Raw genomic sequence first — 15,145 nt, 5'->3', positions numbered from 1 at the left:
GAATCTGTATTTTTCTGAAATTTTGTTCTTGGTTGGTTGCATGCAATGATACTGGTATTATCTTTAAACGGTTCAATAAACTTCTGTGTACATTGCAAAGATGAATAAAATTCGACAGAGAAACCAGTAATAAATATTCAGATTTATAAAAGTATTTTTTTCATCATAGAAATTATAGAAAGTATGGTGCATAGTCCAATAAATTAAAGGATGAAACCATTTCCCAATGAAAATGAACAAATTAAGTAAATAAAATAAAATAAAATAAATAAATAAATAAATAAGCACCCACCATCCAGTACAGGGCCTCAGGGTATGAAGGACCATTATAATCCAGTGAATTACAGTAGTGTGAATATATCTTGCCAGTTTTGATAGTTGTTTTCCTAGACTGAGCGCATGCACAGCTGAGTGAGGTTTTTGTACTGGCCTGTGTCACTGTGTGTACGGAAAATCATAATGCTGTTGACAGTAATAATCTCCTGCATCTTCAGCCTGCACTCCACTGATTTTCAGCCTGAAATTTGTGCCAACACGACTATCGGAGAAACGGTCTGGAATCCCAGACACCTTGTTACCCACTGAGGAGAAGAGAAGTTTGGGACTTTCTCCAGGTTTCTGCTGATACCAGGCTAAGCTGCTCTGAAATGCAGAGCTGCTGGATTGGCAGTTCAGAGTGACAGTGACTCCTACAGCGACCGATTCCACTGCTGGACTCTGAGTCAGGATGATCTGAGCCCCAGAGCCTGCAAATAAAGCATGAGAATCATCTTTTTGCATCATAACAAATATCTCTGCACAATTATATTGCTTGGTGAAAATATTTAGAGATTAACAGAATAGCACAGAACTAAAGGCCAATGAGTTATAATGAGTTCTTAAAGGAGAGACATTGTCTTGGTCTCATAGTGAGGACACTCACCTTGAACAGACAGGGCCAGTGTCCAGAGGAACATTCCCAGTAAAGCCATCATGTCTGTGCGGCAGTGACTGTGAAGTGACTCGAATGTCCCTCTTTAATCCTCTCTGAGATTCACGCAGCTGCTGTGTAATGCAGTCGGGCAGCACAAATTTGCAAATCTACTTCCTGTATGTAACCACTCTACCCAGCAGGAAAACTGAGAACACCAGTAGGACAGAGGAGTATCTAGTATTGTAGCTATTGAACCATTTACTGTCAGTTATTAAAGATACCCATCCATCTGTCCATCCATCCATCCATTGATGCATCTATCATTCATTTATCTGGAACAGGATTCCTGCAGCTTATCCAAGAAACAACAGGGCACAAGAATGGGGACACACTGAATGGGAGGCTAATCCACTGTAGGACAGACACCCACACAATTATGGGCTATTTAGTGATGCAGCAAACTGTTGTAAATACAGTGGTACCTTGGAACACAAACTTAATTCCTTCCAGACGGCTGGTTGAGTTGCGATTTAGTCGAGGTCCAAGTCGAATTTCCGCATAAGAAATAATGTAAAGGAATTTCATCCATTCATGAGTCACAAATGATTGCCTATTTAAACCCATCCAGCTACCTAATAATAAAAAGCATTAACAATCAACAAAGAACTAATACACATGCGAAAAAACACACATACAAAAGCAATAATCATGAGAAATATCACTTTTTATGAGCAATTTCCCAGTATTGGGGTGACCTTATCGCACACTGGAAGTGGCAGGTGGGGAGGGGGGGGATGGGGGGGTTATTGTTTGGAGAGGAGACGTGTCTCGATCCATACAATTTCTAGCAGGTCTGTTTTGTCTTGTTGTGTTCTGAGTTTTCGGTCAAGTTGCGGTTAGATTCTTCTCAACCGACCCATTTGAGGTCTGAATTAGTAGAGTTGAACGCTTCTCAACCCATACAAGTTTTAGCAGGAACTGTCGATCTCAGTCGAGGTACAATGTGAAAAAAATTCAACAGATCCATTTGGTGTCTGAGTTGGTAAAGTTAAGAGGCGTTCGAGTTCCAATTAAGGTGGGATACTGTATTTAAAAATTATAAAAGCTATAAAGAAGACATAACAATCAAACTGTTCATTTATCAGTCTGTTACACTCCAGGTTAAGTGACTGTCCTAGGTTGAGAGTTTGGCAAATTACTTCATGTCATTATGCTTGATGCACGTTCATGAGATTGGTATCCACTGGTGCAAAAATATCAATAATCACAAGGGATTGGGGATTATCTATTGTGTAATTTCCCTCCGACGTTTCTGAGAGATGTGACTATATGTCTATCGCACATGTACTATACACAAACACACCCGTAATCCATCCATCCATCCATATTTGATACCTGCTTATTCAATGCAGGGTCAGGGGGCTTCAGAACCTCACTAAGGAAATAATTTAGTATTATTTTAAAATGGACAACACAGTGATTCTGTGGATAACATTCTTGCCTCCTTTTTTCAGAGTTGGAAGTTCAATTCTGACCTGAGGCACTTGTATATTCTCCCTGTGTCATGTCAGTTCTGTCCGTTAAGTCGCCCTTCCTTCTGGATGAACTTACAACAATATTTAATTATGTATCATCCACCAATATTCTAAATAGATATACTGAGATGGGTTGCTGGGGCACTTTGGCTCCACCATGTGGTCATTTTAAGCACACAGCAGTCTGGTTAAATGACTGGATCATTACGTGTCACTTCACAGTCAAGGATATTGTATATATACATGATTTTACAATGTACTGTATGGCTGTATTACACATGTTATAAGAATCAGATGGTCTGTCTGCTAATCATCAACTGCTTTCCTTCTCCTGAGTCCAGGCTTTCATGGAACTCAAAAAGGTCCAAACAGGGTCCAGCTCTTAATAGCCACTGTATTAAGTCCCCCTATATGGTACCAAGTAGAGCCACCTTTAGTCCCCAGAACCATATCAAGGCTTGTGCCTCTGGTGACGCCTTTCTGCTCCCCACTGTTACGCTGAGTTGCTTTTTCGCATCCTTGTTTGCTTTACGGAGTCAGATTGAAAGGTGTCTGTCTGCAGGACTACAGAGGGGCGACTGTTCAGGGCAGATGAGCTCAGCGTCACCTGTGATGAGCGGCTGATTACTGTGTTTTTACTGTGCTCTGCTACACGCTTCTATGAAGTACTTTAAATGCATAAAGTATAAATTTTTACTAGTATCCTTTTATATATAATATGTTTATATCCTTGATTAGATTGTTTCTGGGTCATGTTTTGTGTGGCACTCAATGATGAATTAAATGCATTTAAGAATTTTAATAACATTTTCTGAGAAGTATGACTGTCCTTTGCCTCGTTTATGAGTACAGAAAAGTTTTATTTTTCCTTGTTTATAAGCCATGTTTATTTAAAATAATTGAATGTGAAGGCAAAGCCAATTTCATGCATTGAGACCGCAGAGGACTCCCAGTGTGGGAGGGGGGCATGCCGGTCTTGGGAGGTGCAGTCCGGCTACACTTTGGGTGACTCTTTGCTTCCACCTGCCCATGAATAATCAAAAAATGCAACTGCTACTTCCATACCGGCACAAAAAGAGTCTCTCCGAGTTTTCTATTATAGCATTGAAGGGACATGAAAATAGTCAGTCAAGAACGGCCCCCACTGACATGGTGAAGCTCGGCTTTGACCCACCACAGAAAATAACTGCCTGTCCTGCTGTAACGGCTTCAAATTGCTCTGTTCTGTTTTCGTCCTTCGTCTCTAGTGAACCAGACGAAACCTCAGGCTTCACAGCCCTGCCAATCCTTTCCGAAACCTGGACAGTCTGAGCTCTTCCTGCCCCCCACCTGCCCGTTTGGTTTCCATTTCAGCCCCTGGCGAAACAGCAGCTCCCGTTCATACGCCCATAGTCTGTGCTGTCTGTCCAGTCCCTACCCCAGGCTGTTCTCTGTGAAAAAAAAACCTTATGATCCCCAAATAAATATCCCATCCGCTGCCCATGCAGCCCTGTGCAATGTGGTTCTGTCCGCTGTCTCACTTTATCAATGGGAATAAACAAGTGAGGTTTCAGGAAGATCATCTTCATAAGGTTTTTAGTAACCAAATACCCAGAAATATATGGTTGCACTACAGGTGAGTGGGAGAGGAAGACAGTGGAAAAAATGAAGACACTGATGTAAGGAAACATATTTATTCCTGTTGTACACTAAAGAGGACATGCTGTGAAATAAAAAATTAAAATAAATTTGAAAAAAATCTAAATTGTTAGATGTCTTATTTCCTCCAAAGACATAGAAAATCACAAATAATGTAGAATTGAAGGACACTTTTCTGCCTTGGGACTCAGGAAGATATTCACAGAGCGGATATACAGCATGTTATGCTGTCAGTCAATACATATTATGTTTAATCATTTCAGTGAACTTCTCTGCATGTTACAAAGATGAACAAAAATAGATAGACTAGTCAAACCAGTAAGAAATAGTCAGACTTTTTAAAGTATTTTTTCAAAATAGAAATTAAAAGTAAAAAAGTTGTGGTGTTTTGTATCCATTGAAGCAAACTGCTTAGCACAATAAATTAATCATTACCAAATGTCAGAATGAAATTGGACAAAAAAAAATAAATAAAATAAGCATTCACCATCCAGTACAGGGTTTCAGGGTATAAAAGATCATCAGAATCCAGTAAATTACTGTAGTCAGGATCTATCTTGGGAAATCTACCAATTTTGATAGTAGTTTTCCTAGACTGAGCATATGCACAGTGGAGTGAGGTTTTTGTACTGGCCTGTGTCACTGTGTGTACCCGCTATAATACTGCTGACAGTAATAATCTCCTGCATCTTCAGCCTGCACTCCACTGATTTTCAGCCTGTAATTTGTACCATCACGGCTATCGGAGAAACGGCCTGGAATCCCAGACACCTTGTTACCCACTGAGGAGAAGAGAAGTTTGGGACTTTCTCCAGGTTTCTGCTGATACCAGGCTAAGCTGTTCCCAACTGAAGAGCTGCTGGATTGGCAGTTCAGAGTGACAGTGACTCCTACAGCGACCGATTCCACTGCTGGACTCTGAGTCAGGATGATCTGAGCCCCAGAGCCTGCAAATAAAGCATGAGAATCATCTTTTTGTATCATAACAAATATCTCTGCACAATTATATATCTTGGTGAAAATATTTAGAGATTAACACAATAGCACAGAACTAAAGGCCAATGAGTTATAATGAGTTCTTAAAGGAGAGACATTGTCTTGGTCTCATAGTGAGGACACTCACCTTGAACAGACAGGGCCAGTGTCCAGAAGAACATTCCCAGTAAAGCCATCATGTCTGTGCAGCAGTGACTGTGAAGTGACTCGAATGTCCCTCTTTAATCCCCTCTGAGATTCACGCAGCTGCTGTTTAATGCAGTCAGGCAGCAAAAACTTGCAAATCTACTTCCTGTATGTAATCACTCTACCCAGCAGGAAAACTGAGAACTGAGAATACAAGTAGGACTAAAGATCATCTACTATTGTAGCTATTAATCCATTCACTATCAGTTATTAAAGACATCTTACATTTTCCATCTATCTGTCCATCCATCCATTTTTTTTAACATCCATTTGCAGACACCCCACCTTAGTTACAGTATATTGATTTCGGGAAGGAGGATTAGGGACAACCAGGAGGTGGTGGTGGATGGGGGTGCATGCTAGGTGATATGGTCATACTGTATATTACTTTGTATGTCATGTTATATTCAACTAAATTTGTGTCCCTTGGTGTCCCCTAGGTAACAGAGCCCCCACCCTGACGGTCCTGCCCCCCTCCAGTGTGGAGGTGTCCAGCAAGAACACGGCCACCCTGATGTGCCTGGCCAACAAGGGCTTCCCCTCCGACTGGAAGCTGAGCTGGAAGGTGGACGGTAGCAGCTAAGTGGTGGAGACGAGCCGCGGGCTCCTGGAGAAAGTATGAGTTATACTACTATGATATATTTCGTGTTGTGCTCAAGTAATGAAGTAAATACTTTTAAGAATACTAAAAATACTTGCCTCGTTTATTAGCACACTAAATCGTTATTCTTCATCTACTGTATAAAGTACATTCATTTTAAGTAATTGTAAAGGGACAGTCAATTTTATGTAAAGGGACCAGACTACATGTTAATATTAGAGACAGACAATGACAAAAAAATGAAGGCAATACCTGAAGATGGAAATGTGGAATTTTTAATGTTTCAATAAACAATGCAGAATTAACACTCCCGTCTTGTATCTGTCTCAATCACAGCCTCTGTGTCTGTTACACCTTTCACATGCACTCAGTCTCTCTCATGGTGGGACACTATTCACATGGGCAATTAGCTGCTCAGGATGATGGGTAGCATTATGTCTCTATTACATCATGCAGCTGGCCGTGTGTCAGGGTAGATATTCAGTTCTAATTCTGCATTGTGTTAGAATCAGAAGGAAGATGCTAAATGCTAGCGTGGCCCTATCAGATCATCTAGTAAAGACCTGCTAAGCTACAGTGGGTGGTTGGTTCACAGATTTCCTCACTGACAGTAACCCACACTCACCTAATCATTCCTCTATAAATGTATCTAATCTTCACAGAAGTGCCTCATAACCAATGAAGAAACAAGCAGATACATAATGTTAACTGCAAATAGTACATGAAATACTGCAGGGTTTTTAAACCACATTAGCTCAGTAATCAGCAGTGAGGCCTCCCAGGCTGCGGGGTCCGTTCCTGACTGCAGTCCTGAGTGTGTGCAGTTTGCATGGTCTCTCTGGTCCCACATGCGTCTCTTCTAGGTCCCTCCTCCCTCCCACAATCCAAAAACACGTAGTTAGCTGAACTGGTGTCTCTGAATCGCTCTGAGTGTCTGTGCTCTGCTATGGAGTGACATTTTCCAGGGATCCCGGCCACATGTCCTGTAATTCCTGGGATTGGCTGATCGCTTCAACCCTGCACTGAAGACATGGTTATGAATTAATGAATTAATCTATATCTTAGTTACAGCAGCGACAGTCATTTTCACAAATGTCCTTAAACCAAAACGCAAATTAAAACTTAAAACCATAATTTGAAAGAAGTTGGCTGTTCCTTGAAAGTGCCAGGAAGGAAACATGCAATTTAATAGATGATAAATAGCGATGCTGTGTATAGATTCACTGGCAGCTGAGTGTATATTAATAATATACAGTATACACAGCGACAGGGATATGTAATTCCTTATTATATAATACAGTATGTCAGTATCTAACGACCTCTACATCCATCCATCCATCCATTTTCCAAACCGCTTATCCTATTGGGTCGCGGGGGGTCCGGAGCCTATCCCGGAAGCAATGGGCACGAGGCAGGGAACAACCCAGGATGGGGGGCCAGCCCATCGCAGGGCACACTCACACATCATTCACTCACACATGCACACCTATGGGCAATTTAGCGACTCCAATTAGCCTCAGCATGTTTTTGGATTGTGGGGGGAAACCGGAGTACCCGGAGGAAACCCCACGACGACATGGGGAGAACATGCAAACTCCGCACACATGTGACCCAGGCGGAGACTCGAACCCGGGTCCCAGAGGTGTGAGGCAACAGTGCTAACCACTGCACCACCATGCCGCCCCTGACCTCTACATTCTTTTTCTAATTAAAAGTTTGATTATTATTTCCCTAATGGAATTATTTATAGCTGCATGTGGTGTCATCTTTGCCTGCAACGCATTTTCTTTTGGTTCTTCGTTTCGAAGAAAATGTTTGTTAAAACATGTTTTAACTTTAATAATAATCTTTTGAAAAGTGCGCCATCTAGTGAAAGACACTGTGATCGACAATAATATGTGATTTGTTCCAAGCTTAGCCGAGATCAGAATCCATCAGGGATTGCACAGCATTAACGATCGGCATCCACTGTACGAGGGATAGAGTGAAATGCGGATAAAATACAACTCCATCCATCGATCTATTTTCCAAACCGCTTATCCTACTGGGTCGTGGGGGGTCTGGAGCCTATCCCGGAAGCAATGGGAACGAGGCAGGGAACAACCCAGGATGGGGGGCCAGCCCATCGCAGGGCACACTCACACACCATTCACTCACATTCAGTCCCTCAGCATGTTTTTGGACTGTGGTGGGAAACCAGAGGAAACCCCACGATGACATGGTGAGAACAAACACACAACCCAATAGTGAAAACACATTTTTTTCCAGTTTAGCTTAGTATTAATTACTGGTTTACTGACTGTAAGTTGTACTGATTTACACTTTTGTTTGTACCGTGTATTTTGAATTTATGTCGTTTTTAAATGTATGTTCTTTGTTGGTTGCATGCAATGAGAGTAGCAAAAAACATTTACAGTATATGTAGGGATACCTGGCAAAGGGAATCCTGATTGTGATTAAACCAAAGATCACGATGTCTCAGCTTCAAACAACAATAACACAAATAACTATTACATTGTATTATATTATAGTAGATTAACAAACATATATGAAGGACAGTCCATTGAACCATTAAATATTCAATAAGAGGATGACAAGAAGGTGTGTCTATAAAGGAAGACGTAACTTATCAGTTTGATCATTCTAGCACACAATTATTATATACTGTACAAAAAGCTGATATACGTTATGTTATTCTGTATCAGTATGTATCATGTTTTAGCAGTTCAATAAACTTCCGTGTATATTGCAAAGATGAATAAAACTCAACAGATAAACCAGTAATAAATATTCAGATTTATAAAAGTATTTTTACATCATAGAAATTATAGGAGATAAATGCTAAAAAGTATGCTGCATAGTCCAATAAATTGAAGTATGAAACCATCTCCCAATGAAAATGACAAATAAAAATAAATAAAATAAATAAATAAGCACCCACCATCCAATACAGGGTCTCAGGGTAAAAAGGAGCATTAGCATCCAGTGAATTACAGTAGTCTGGATATATCTTGCCAGTTTTGATAGTAGTTTTCCTAGACTGAGCGCATGCACAGCTGAGTGAGGTTTTTGTACTGGCCTGTGTCACTGTGTGTACGGCCAGCTAGCATGCTGTTGACAGTAATAATCTCCTGCATCTTCAGCCTGCACTCCACTGATTTTCAGCCTGAAATTTGTGCCATCACGGCTATCGGAGAAACGGTCTGGAATCCCAGACACCTTGCTACCCACTGAGGAGAAGAGAAGTTTGGGACTTTCTCCAGGTTTCTGCTGATACCAGGCTAAGCTGCTCGTAAATCCAGAGCTGCTGGATTGGCAGTTCAGAGTGACAGTGACTCCTACAGCGACCGATTCCACTGCTGGACTCTGAGTCAGGATGATCTGAGCCCCGGAACCTGCAAATAAAGCATGAGAATCATCTTTTTGCATCATAACAAATATCTCTGAACAATTATATAGTTTGGTGAAAATATTTAGAGATTAACACAATAGCACAGAACTAAAGTACAATGAGTTATAATGAGTTCTTAAAGGAGAGACATTGTCTTGGTCTCATAGTGAGGACACTCACCTTGAACAGACAGGGCCAGTGTCCAGAGGAACATTCCCAGTAAAGCCATCATGTCTGTGCGGCAGTGACTGTGAAGTGACTCGAATGTCCCTCGTTAATCCCCTCTGAGATTCACGCAGCTGCTGTTTAATGCAGTCAGTCAGCAAAAACTTGCAAATCTACTTCCTGTATGTAACCACTCTACCCAGCAGGAAAACTGAGAACTGAGAATACAAGTAGGACTAAAGAGCATCTATTACTGTAGCTATTAATCCATTCACTATCAGTTATTAAAGACATCCATACATTTTCCATCTATCTGTCCATCCATTCATTTTTTTTAACATCCACTTGCAGACACCCCACCTTAGTTACAGTATATTAATTTCGGGAAGGAGGATAAGGGACAACCAGGAGGCAGTGGTGGATGGGGGTGCATGCTAGGGTTGGGCGGTAATATGGTCATACTGTATATCACTTCATGTTCATTAAGAGTCCTGCTTATCTCCACTAAATAGTGCAAAGACATATTTCTAGGACGCTGTGCATTGTTCACAGGTGTCAGGTAGCTGCTGTTAATTTGCAGAAGATTCCTGGAAATTCTGGGAGATGTGGGATGTCTGCAGTATTAATCCAGAGCTAATTATTTAATTATACTAAATTCATGTAAAAATTCTTTTTTTTTACCATGAATTTCATGAATTTTTGCATGATGACTATCATCCAAGAGTATACAACAGAATTTTTTCACACCCGAATAAACAAATGCAAACCAATATCTGTATGTTCAATTGTTAATGTAAAGATGGACCTAAATGATGCTAAACAATGCAACTCATTTAACCTAAATGAAGTTCTACAGTTTTCCAGAATTTGTTAAAGATAATATATCCTTCATTGATCCAAGGTGGAAATTCATTTGCATGTAGTACAGAGATACAGACACATACTGCAAAAACGAAGTGCAAAGACACTGCATGTAGTGCATACAGAATATGGTACAGGATATAAGTATGAAATATGTAAAGGTCATTTATGCACAATTAACTAATAAAAGTCTGGTGCTGTCTGCTTTCTGGCATGTTTAATGGGTAGGGATGCGGCTGACAGGTAGGAAGGAGGCATTGTAGTGCCTGGTGTCAGCGGGTAAGAAGGATCTTCAGTAGAGCTTCTTAGCAGACTGTGGTGGAATGAGCTGCTGGCTAATGGCGCTTCAATAGAGCGCCCCCTGGAGGGTGTGTCCAGAATTGGTCATGATGCTCACCAATTTTTCCAGCATCTGTTTTTCTGCAGCTGCCCCCAGTGCGTCTACGGTCAGTCCTGTGATGGAACTGGTCTGCTGATGGGTTTTGTAAGGTAGCAAAGTACTGGCCACTGTGGGCAGGTAAAACATCCTCAGCTGCTGGCTACACACATCCAAAGAGCAGAACTTCCTCAGAAAGTAGAATCTGTTCTAGCCATTTTAGTACAGGCAGCAACTGTGGAGGGAGCAGGCAGGAGGTACAATGTCTACTTATATATCTCAAATATGTCTAATGCATGTTTCATGTCCATGATTTTTATATACGGTACAGTGGCAACAGGGGTGGCGACATTTCTACTAGCTCTGTCCATGGTCCCCCCCCCCCCCCCCCCTTAGATCCGGTCCTGACTGTCATGCTGCCCTAAATTTGTTTCAGACTCTGAGCTAAAGTCCCTTTGGTGTCCCCTAGGTAACAGAGCCCCCACCCTGACGGTCCTGCCCCCCTCCAGTGTGGAGGTGTCCAGCAAGAACACGGCCACCCTGATGTGCCTGGCCAACAGGGGCTTCCCCTCCGACTGGAAGCTGAGCTGGAAGGTGGACGGTAGCAGCAAAGTGGTGGAGACGAGCCGCGGGCTCCTGGGGAAAGTATGACTTATACTACTATGATATATTTTGTGTTGTGCTCAAGTGATGAAGTAATTACTTTTAAGAATATTAAAAATTCTTGCCTCGTTTATTAATATCCAAAATCATTATTCTTCATGTATAAAGTACATTAATTTTAAGTAATTGTATATAAAAGCACAGGCGATTTTATGCAAAGGGACCGCAGAGGGACCCAATGTGGGAGGGGGGCATGCCGGTCTTGGTAGGTGCTGTCCGGCGACACTTTCGGTGGCTCTTTACTTCCACCTGCCCATGAATAATTAAAAAGTGCAACTGCTACTTCCATACCAGCACACAAAAAGAGCCCCTCTGAGTTTTTTATTATAGCAATGAAGGGACATGAAAATAATCATTAAAGAATGGCCCCCACTGACATGGTGAAGCTTGGATTTGCATGCGTGTGGAGTTTGCATGTTCTCCCCATGTCATTGTGGGGTTTCCTCCGGGTACTCCGGTTTCCCCCCACAGTCCAAAAACATGCTGAGGCTAATTGGAGTTGCTAAATTGCCCATAGGTGTGCAAGTGTGAGTGAATGGTGTATGAGTGTGCCCTGCGATGGGCTGGCCCCCCATCCTGGGTTGTTCCCTGCCTCGTGCCCATTCCATCCCCAGCGGCCCAGTAAGATAAGTGGTTTGGAAAATGGATGAATGGATGGGTTTCAGGAAGATCACCTTCATAAGGGCTTTAGTAAACAAATACCCAGAAGTATATGGTTGAACTACTGGTGAGTAGGAGAGAAAGACATTGGAAAAAAAGACATAACCTGAAGATAGAAATGTGGCATTTTAAATGTTTCAATAAACAACGTAGAACTAACACTCCTGCTTTGCATGTCGCAGTCATAGCCTGATTCTGTTACACCTTTCACATGCACTCAGTCTTACTCATGGTGGGACACTTTTTAAATGGGCAATTAGCTGCATAGGATGATGGGTAGCATTATGTCTCCATTACATCATGTCCTGTATTTCCTGGAATTGGCTCCCGGCTCAAGTAATTCAACCCTGCACTGAAGACAAGGATATGAATCAATTAATTAATTGATTGATTGATTGATTGATTAATGTATATCTTAATAAGAGCAGCGACAGTCATTTTCACAAATGTCCTTAAACCAAAACGCAAATTAAAACTTAAAACCATCGTTTGAGAGAAAATGTCTGCTTCAGGAAAGTGCCATGAAGGAAACATGCAATTTAATAGATGATAAATAGCGATGCTGTGTATAGATTCACTGGCAGCTGAGTGTATATTAATAATATATACACAGCGACAGGGATATTTAATTCCTGATTAGGGGCCATACTTTTAGTACGTACGCACGGAGGGGGGTCTAACAATTTGACCGAATTTTGCGTACGTGTGCGTATGCTGGAGTGGGTGGGGGGTGAATCAACTTGAGAAATTTAAGAATTAAGTGTTTCGTTCACGATACCTGACCTGCTGGATTGCATTCCATACGTGCATATAATTCAAAACATCTTTAGTTAATCTCCCGATCATCAACCTGCCGGCCGGCGGATAGTCCATCAACATCGAATCAACACGCAAGCAGAATTATAAGCATGCAACACTAACCATTATTATTATTATTATTATTATTATTATTATTATTATTATTATTATTATTATTATTGTCTGTAACAACTGTTCGCCTGACATACATATTCGTATAAATCCAAGTTGAATAGAAAGTTTGACGTTATTTTTATTCTGTTATAAATTACCACTCTCTTACAGCCGCGCCCCATTGCCCCTAATGCAACGTTACAAATGACAATGGGTCCGAGTTTAAGACTTTAAGGCGGCAAGTGCAAACGCCGTCAGACAAAACGACCACGTCGGAGCTTCCCCACATCATGTCTAGCTTTTACACGGACACAGAGTTTTTTAGGACGATCGGTCTCTGTTTAAACAATATCTCATAAACGATCTAAAAAAAACAGGTTTGCAATGCACCACGGACCTCCGAAATATCTGGTTTAAAAGGCGCTGTAACATTATGGAAATGGCGACCCATTTCGTTTTATTTGAAAGTGATTTTTATTACAGTAAATCTCATGACATTATTCTTTTGTTATCCCTAAAGTTAACAGGAACGTTTGTAGCTCCAAAAAGCAGTGCATAAATCCACTGACGATCGCCCATGCGTACGTGAAGCCTCTTCATCATCTTACAGAGAAGGGGAACGGTTTCGAATGGACGGACACCTGCACTACAGCTTTCGACCAGCTTCAAGCAGCGCTCAGACACATACATTTTCACTGTCTCCATTTTAAGGTATAATGTAAAAGTATAACAATCATCATCCGATAACATTAACAACTGTTACAGATCATTTAGTAACTCCTGCTGGAAGAAAGTCTATTGGACTGAAAGGTTCAGACCCAGAAACCTACCGATTCTGTGACTGTCCAGGGTCTCAGCTCTGCTTTAAACTATGTGTGGTTAAAAAACAGCTGATTTGGACAACAAACATCGAAATATCATTAATGCTCTCTTATTAATGGTCACGATCAAGGTCGAGTCTTCAATGTAATATAAAGACATTTGACGATCAAAAAACAATAATTCCATCTACAGGTATCATCCCTTCAGCCTTAAAAGGTCTGAGAAGATCTTCTATAATATTAAAGCACAAAGTCTGTAGTTTAATGCATTTATTCTGCTTGTTTGTCTCTTACACCCGTTTCACCTACAGTTCTACTATGGGCATATTGAGAGGTTTTCATGAATTCAAACAAAACACGTTTCATGTTACCTCTGCAGTTATGATGTCAGTCAGAAGATACTTTGCATTTTCAGTTCATGCCTCAGCGGTCTGGGAGGGTTTATATTCCAGGAGGTTTAACACTTCATGACTGACAGCTGCCCTTCATCACAACAGACTCCAAACAAACATGACTTTGATCAGCCTCAGCATCTTGCTCTTCATCCTCACTCACGGTAAAACAGAACAAGGATGACTATTTAGCAACAAATTCCTTGATGAATTGTGAAACATTAGACAGTGACATCTTGGTGTCACTTAGTCTTGTATGTTAATTCAACTTTAAATGTCTTTATTTTGTATTTCTTTTCAGAATCCAGAGGACAAGTGACTGTGACTCAGACTCCAGAGCTGATATCAGCTTCTTCAGGACGGACAGTCACTATAAACTGTAAAACCAGCAGCTCTGTGTATACTGATAGTAATGGCCCCCGCATGGCCTGGTACCAGCAGAAACCTGGAGAAGCTCCTAAGATGCTAATATATCTAGCAAATAGACGTAGCTCTGGGATTCCATCTCGATTCACTGGCAGCGGATCTAGTTCTGACTTCACTCTGACCATCAGTGGAGTCCAGACTGAAGATGCAGGAGATTATTACTGTCAGAGTTACCATAGTGGTGGTGTGTTCACACAGTGATACAGAGCCGTACAAAAACCTCCCTCAGTCAGACTGTACAGTGACTGCACTGCTGCACTCACTGCAGGTGCTGAGGGGGAAGATAATGGCTTGAGGCATTCATAAAGCAGATAACTAATACATGTTCTATGTTAAATCCAAAACAATATGATCTATGAGCTATACAAAGCAATATAACATTTGTTATTGCGACGTTGATTGAGACGTGCGTCTCTGAAGAACAGAGTACCGGGCACGTCGAAAGTTTGATGGGTGTATGGAAAGGTCAGTAGGTGTGTCAAAAGGTGGGTGTGTTGCCAAGGAGAGAGTGTTGCAAACTAGGTGGAAACACACAAATAATTTCCTGTGCACTTTCTACAAGTATGGTGGCTCATGTCAAGAAATATGGAAAACTTCTATTGGTATATG

The 15,145-nt window shown here is 41.3% G+C and overlaps 5 gene segments (V, D, J or C); 2 read left to right on the top strand and 3 right to left on the bottom strand.

Annotated features, from left to right (window-relative positions):
- LOC125738393 (Ig kappa chain V-III region MOPC 321-like) overlaps window positions 1-15,145 on the top strand; it is an 82,886-nt gene that overhangs the window by 28,896 nt on the left and 38,845 nt on the right. Inside the window, 1 exon segment of the V gene segment in view lies at window positions 11,132-11,307. Coding sequence covers window positions 11,132-11,307 — 176 coding nt within the window.
- Window positions 1-15,145, top strand: part of LOC125738388 (Ig kappa chain V-III region MOPC 321-like) — a 55,944-nt gene that overhangs the window by 31,306 nt on the left and 9,493 nt on the right.
- Window positions 128-1,031, bottom strand: LOC125738400 (Ig kappa chain V region 3374-like). The segment is given in 2 exon segments: window positions 128-746; window positions 923-1,031. Coding segments are annotated over 2 exon segments (363 nt in total).
- LOC125738404 (Ig kappa chain V region 3374-like) overlaps window positions 4,108-15,145 on the bottom strand; it is a 54,571-nt gene continuing 43,533 nt past the window's right edge. Inside the window, 1 exon segment of the V gene segment in view lies at window positions 4,108-5,033. Coding sequence covers window positions 4,726-5,033 — 308 coding nt within the window.
- Window positions 8,795-15,145, bottom strand: part of LOC125738402 (Ig kappa chain V region 3381-like) — a 63,675-nt gene continuing 57,324 nt past the window's right edge. The window contains 1 exon segment of the V gene segment in view: window positions 8,795-9,132. Coding sequence covers window positions 8,954-9,132 — 179 coding nt within the window.

The sequence above is a fragment of the Brienomyrus brachyistius genome, chromosome 3 (genome assembly GCF_023856365.1).
Source record: "Brienomyrus brachyistius isolate T26 chromosome 3, BBRACH_0.4, whole genome shotgun sequence".
NCBI lineage: Eukaryota > Metazoa > Chordata > Actinopteri > Osteoglossiformes > Mormyridae > Brienomyrus > Brienomyrus brachyistius.
Note: the sequence above shows the minus strand (reverse complement) of the source record. Positions and strands in the feature narration are given on the sequence as shown.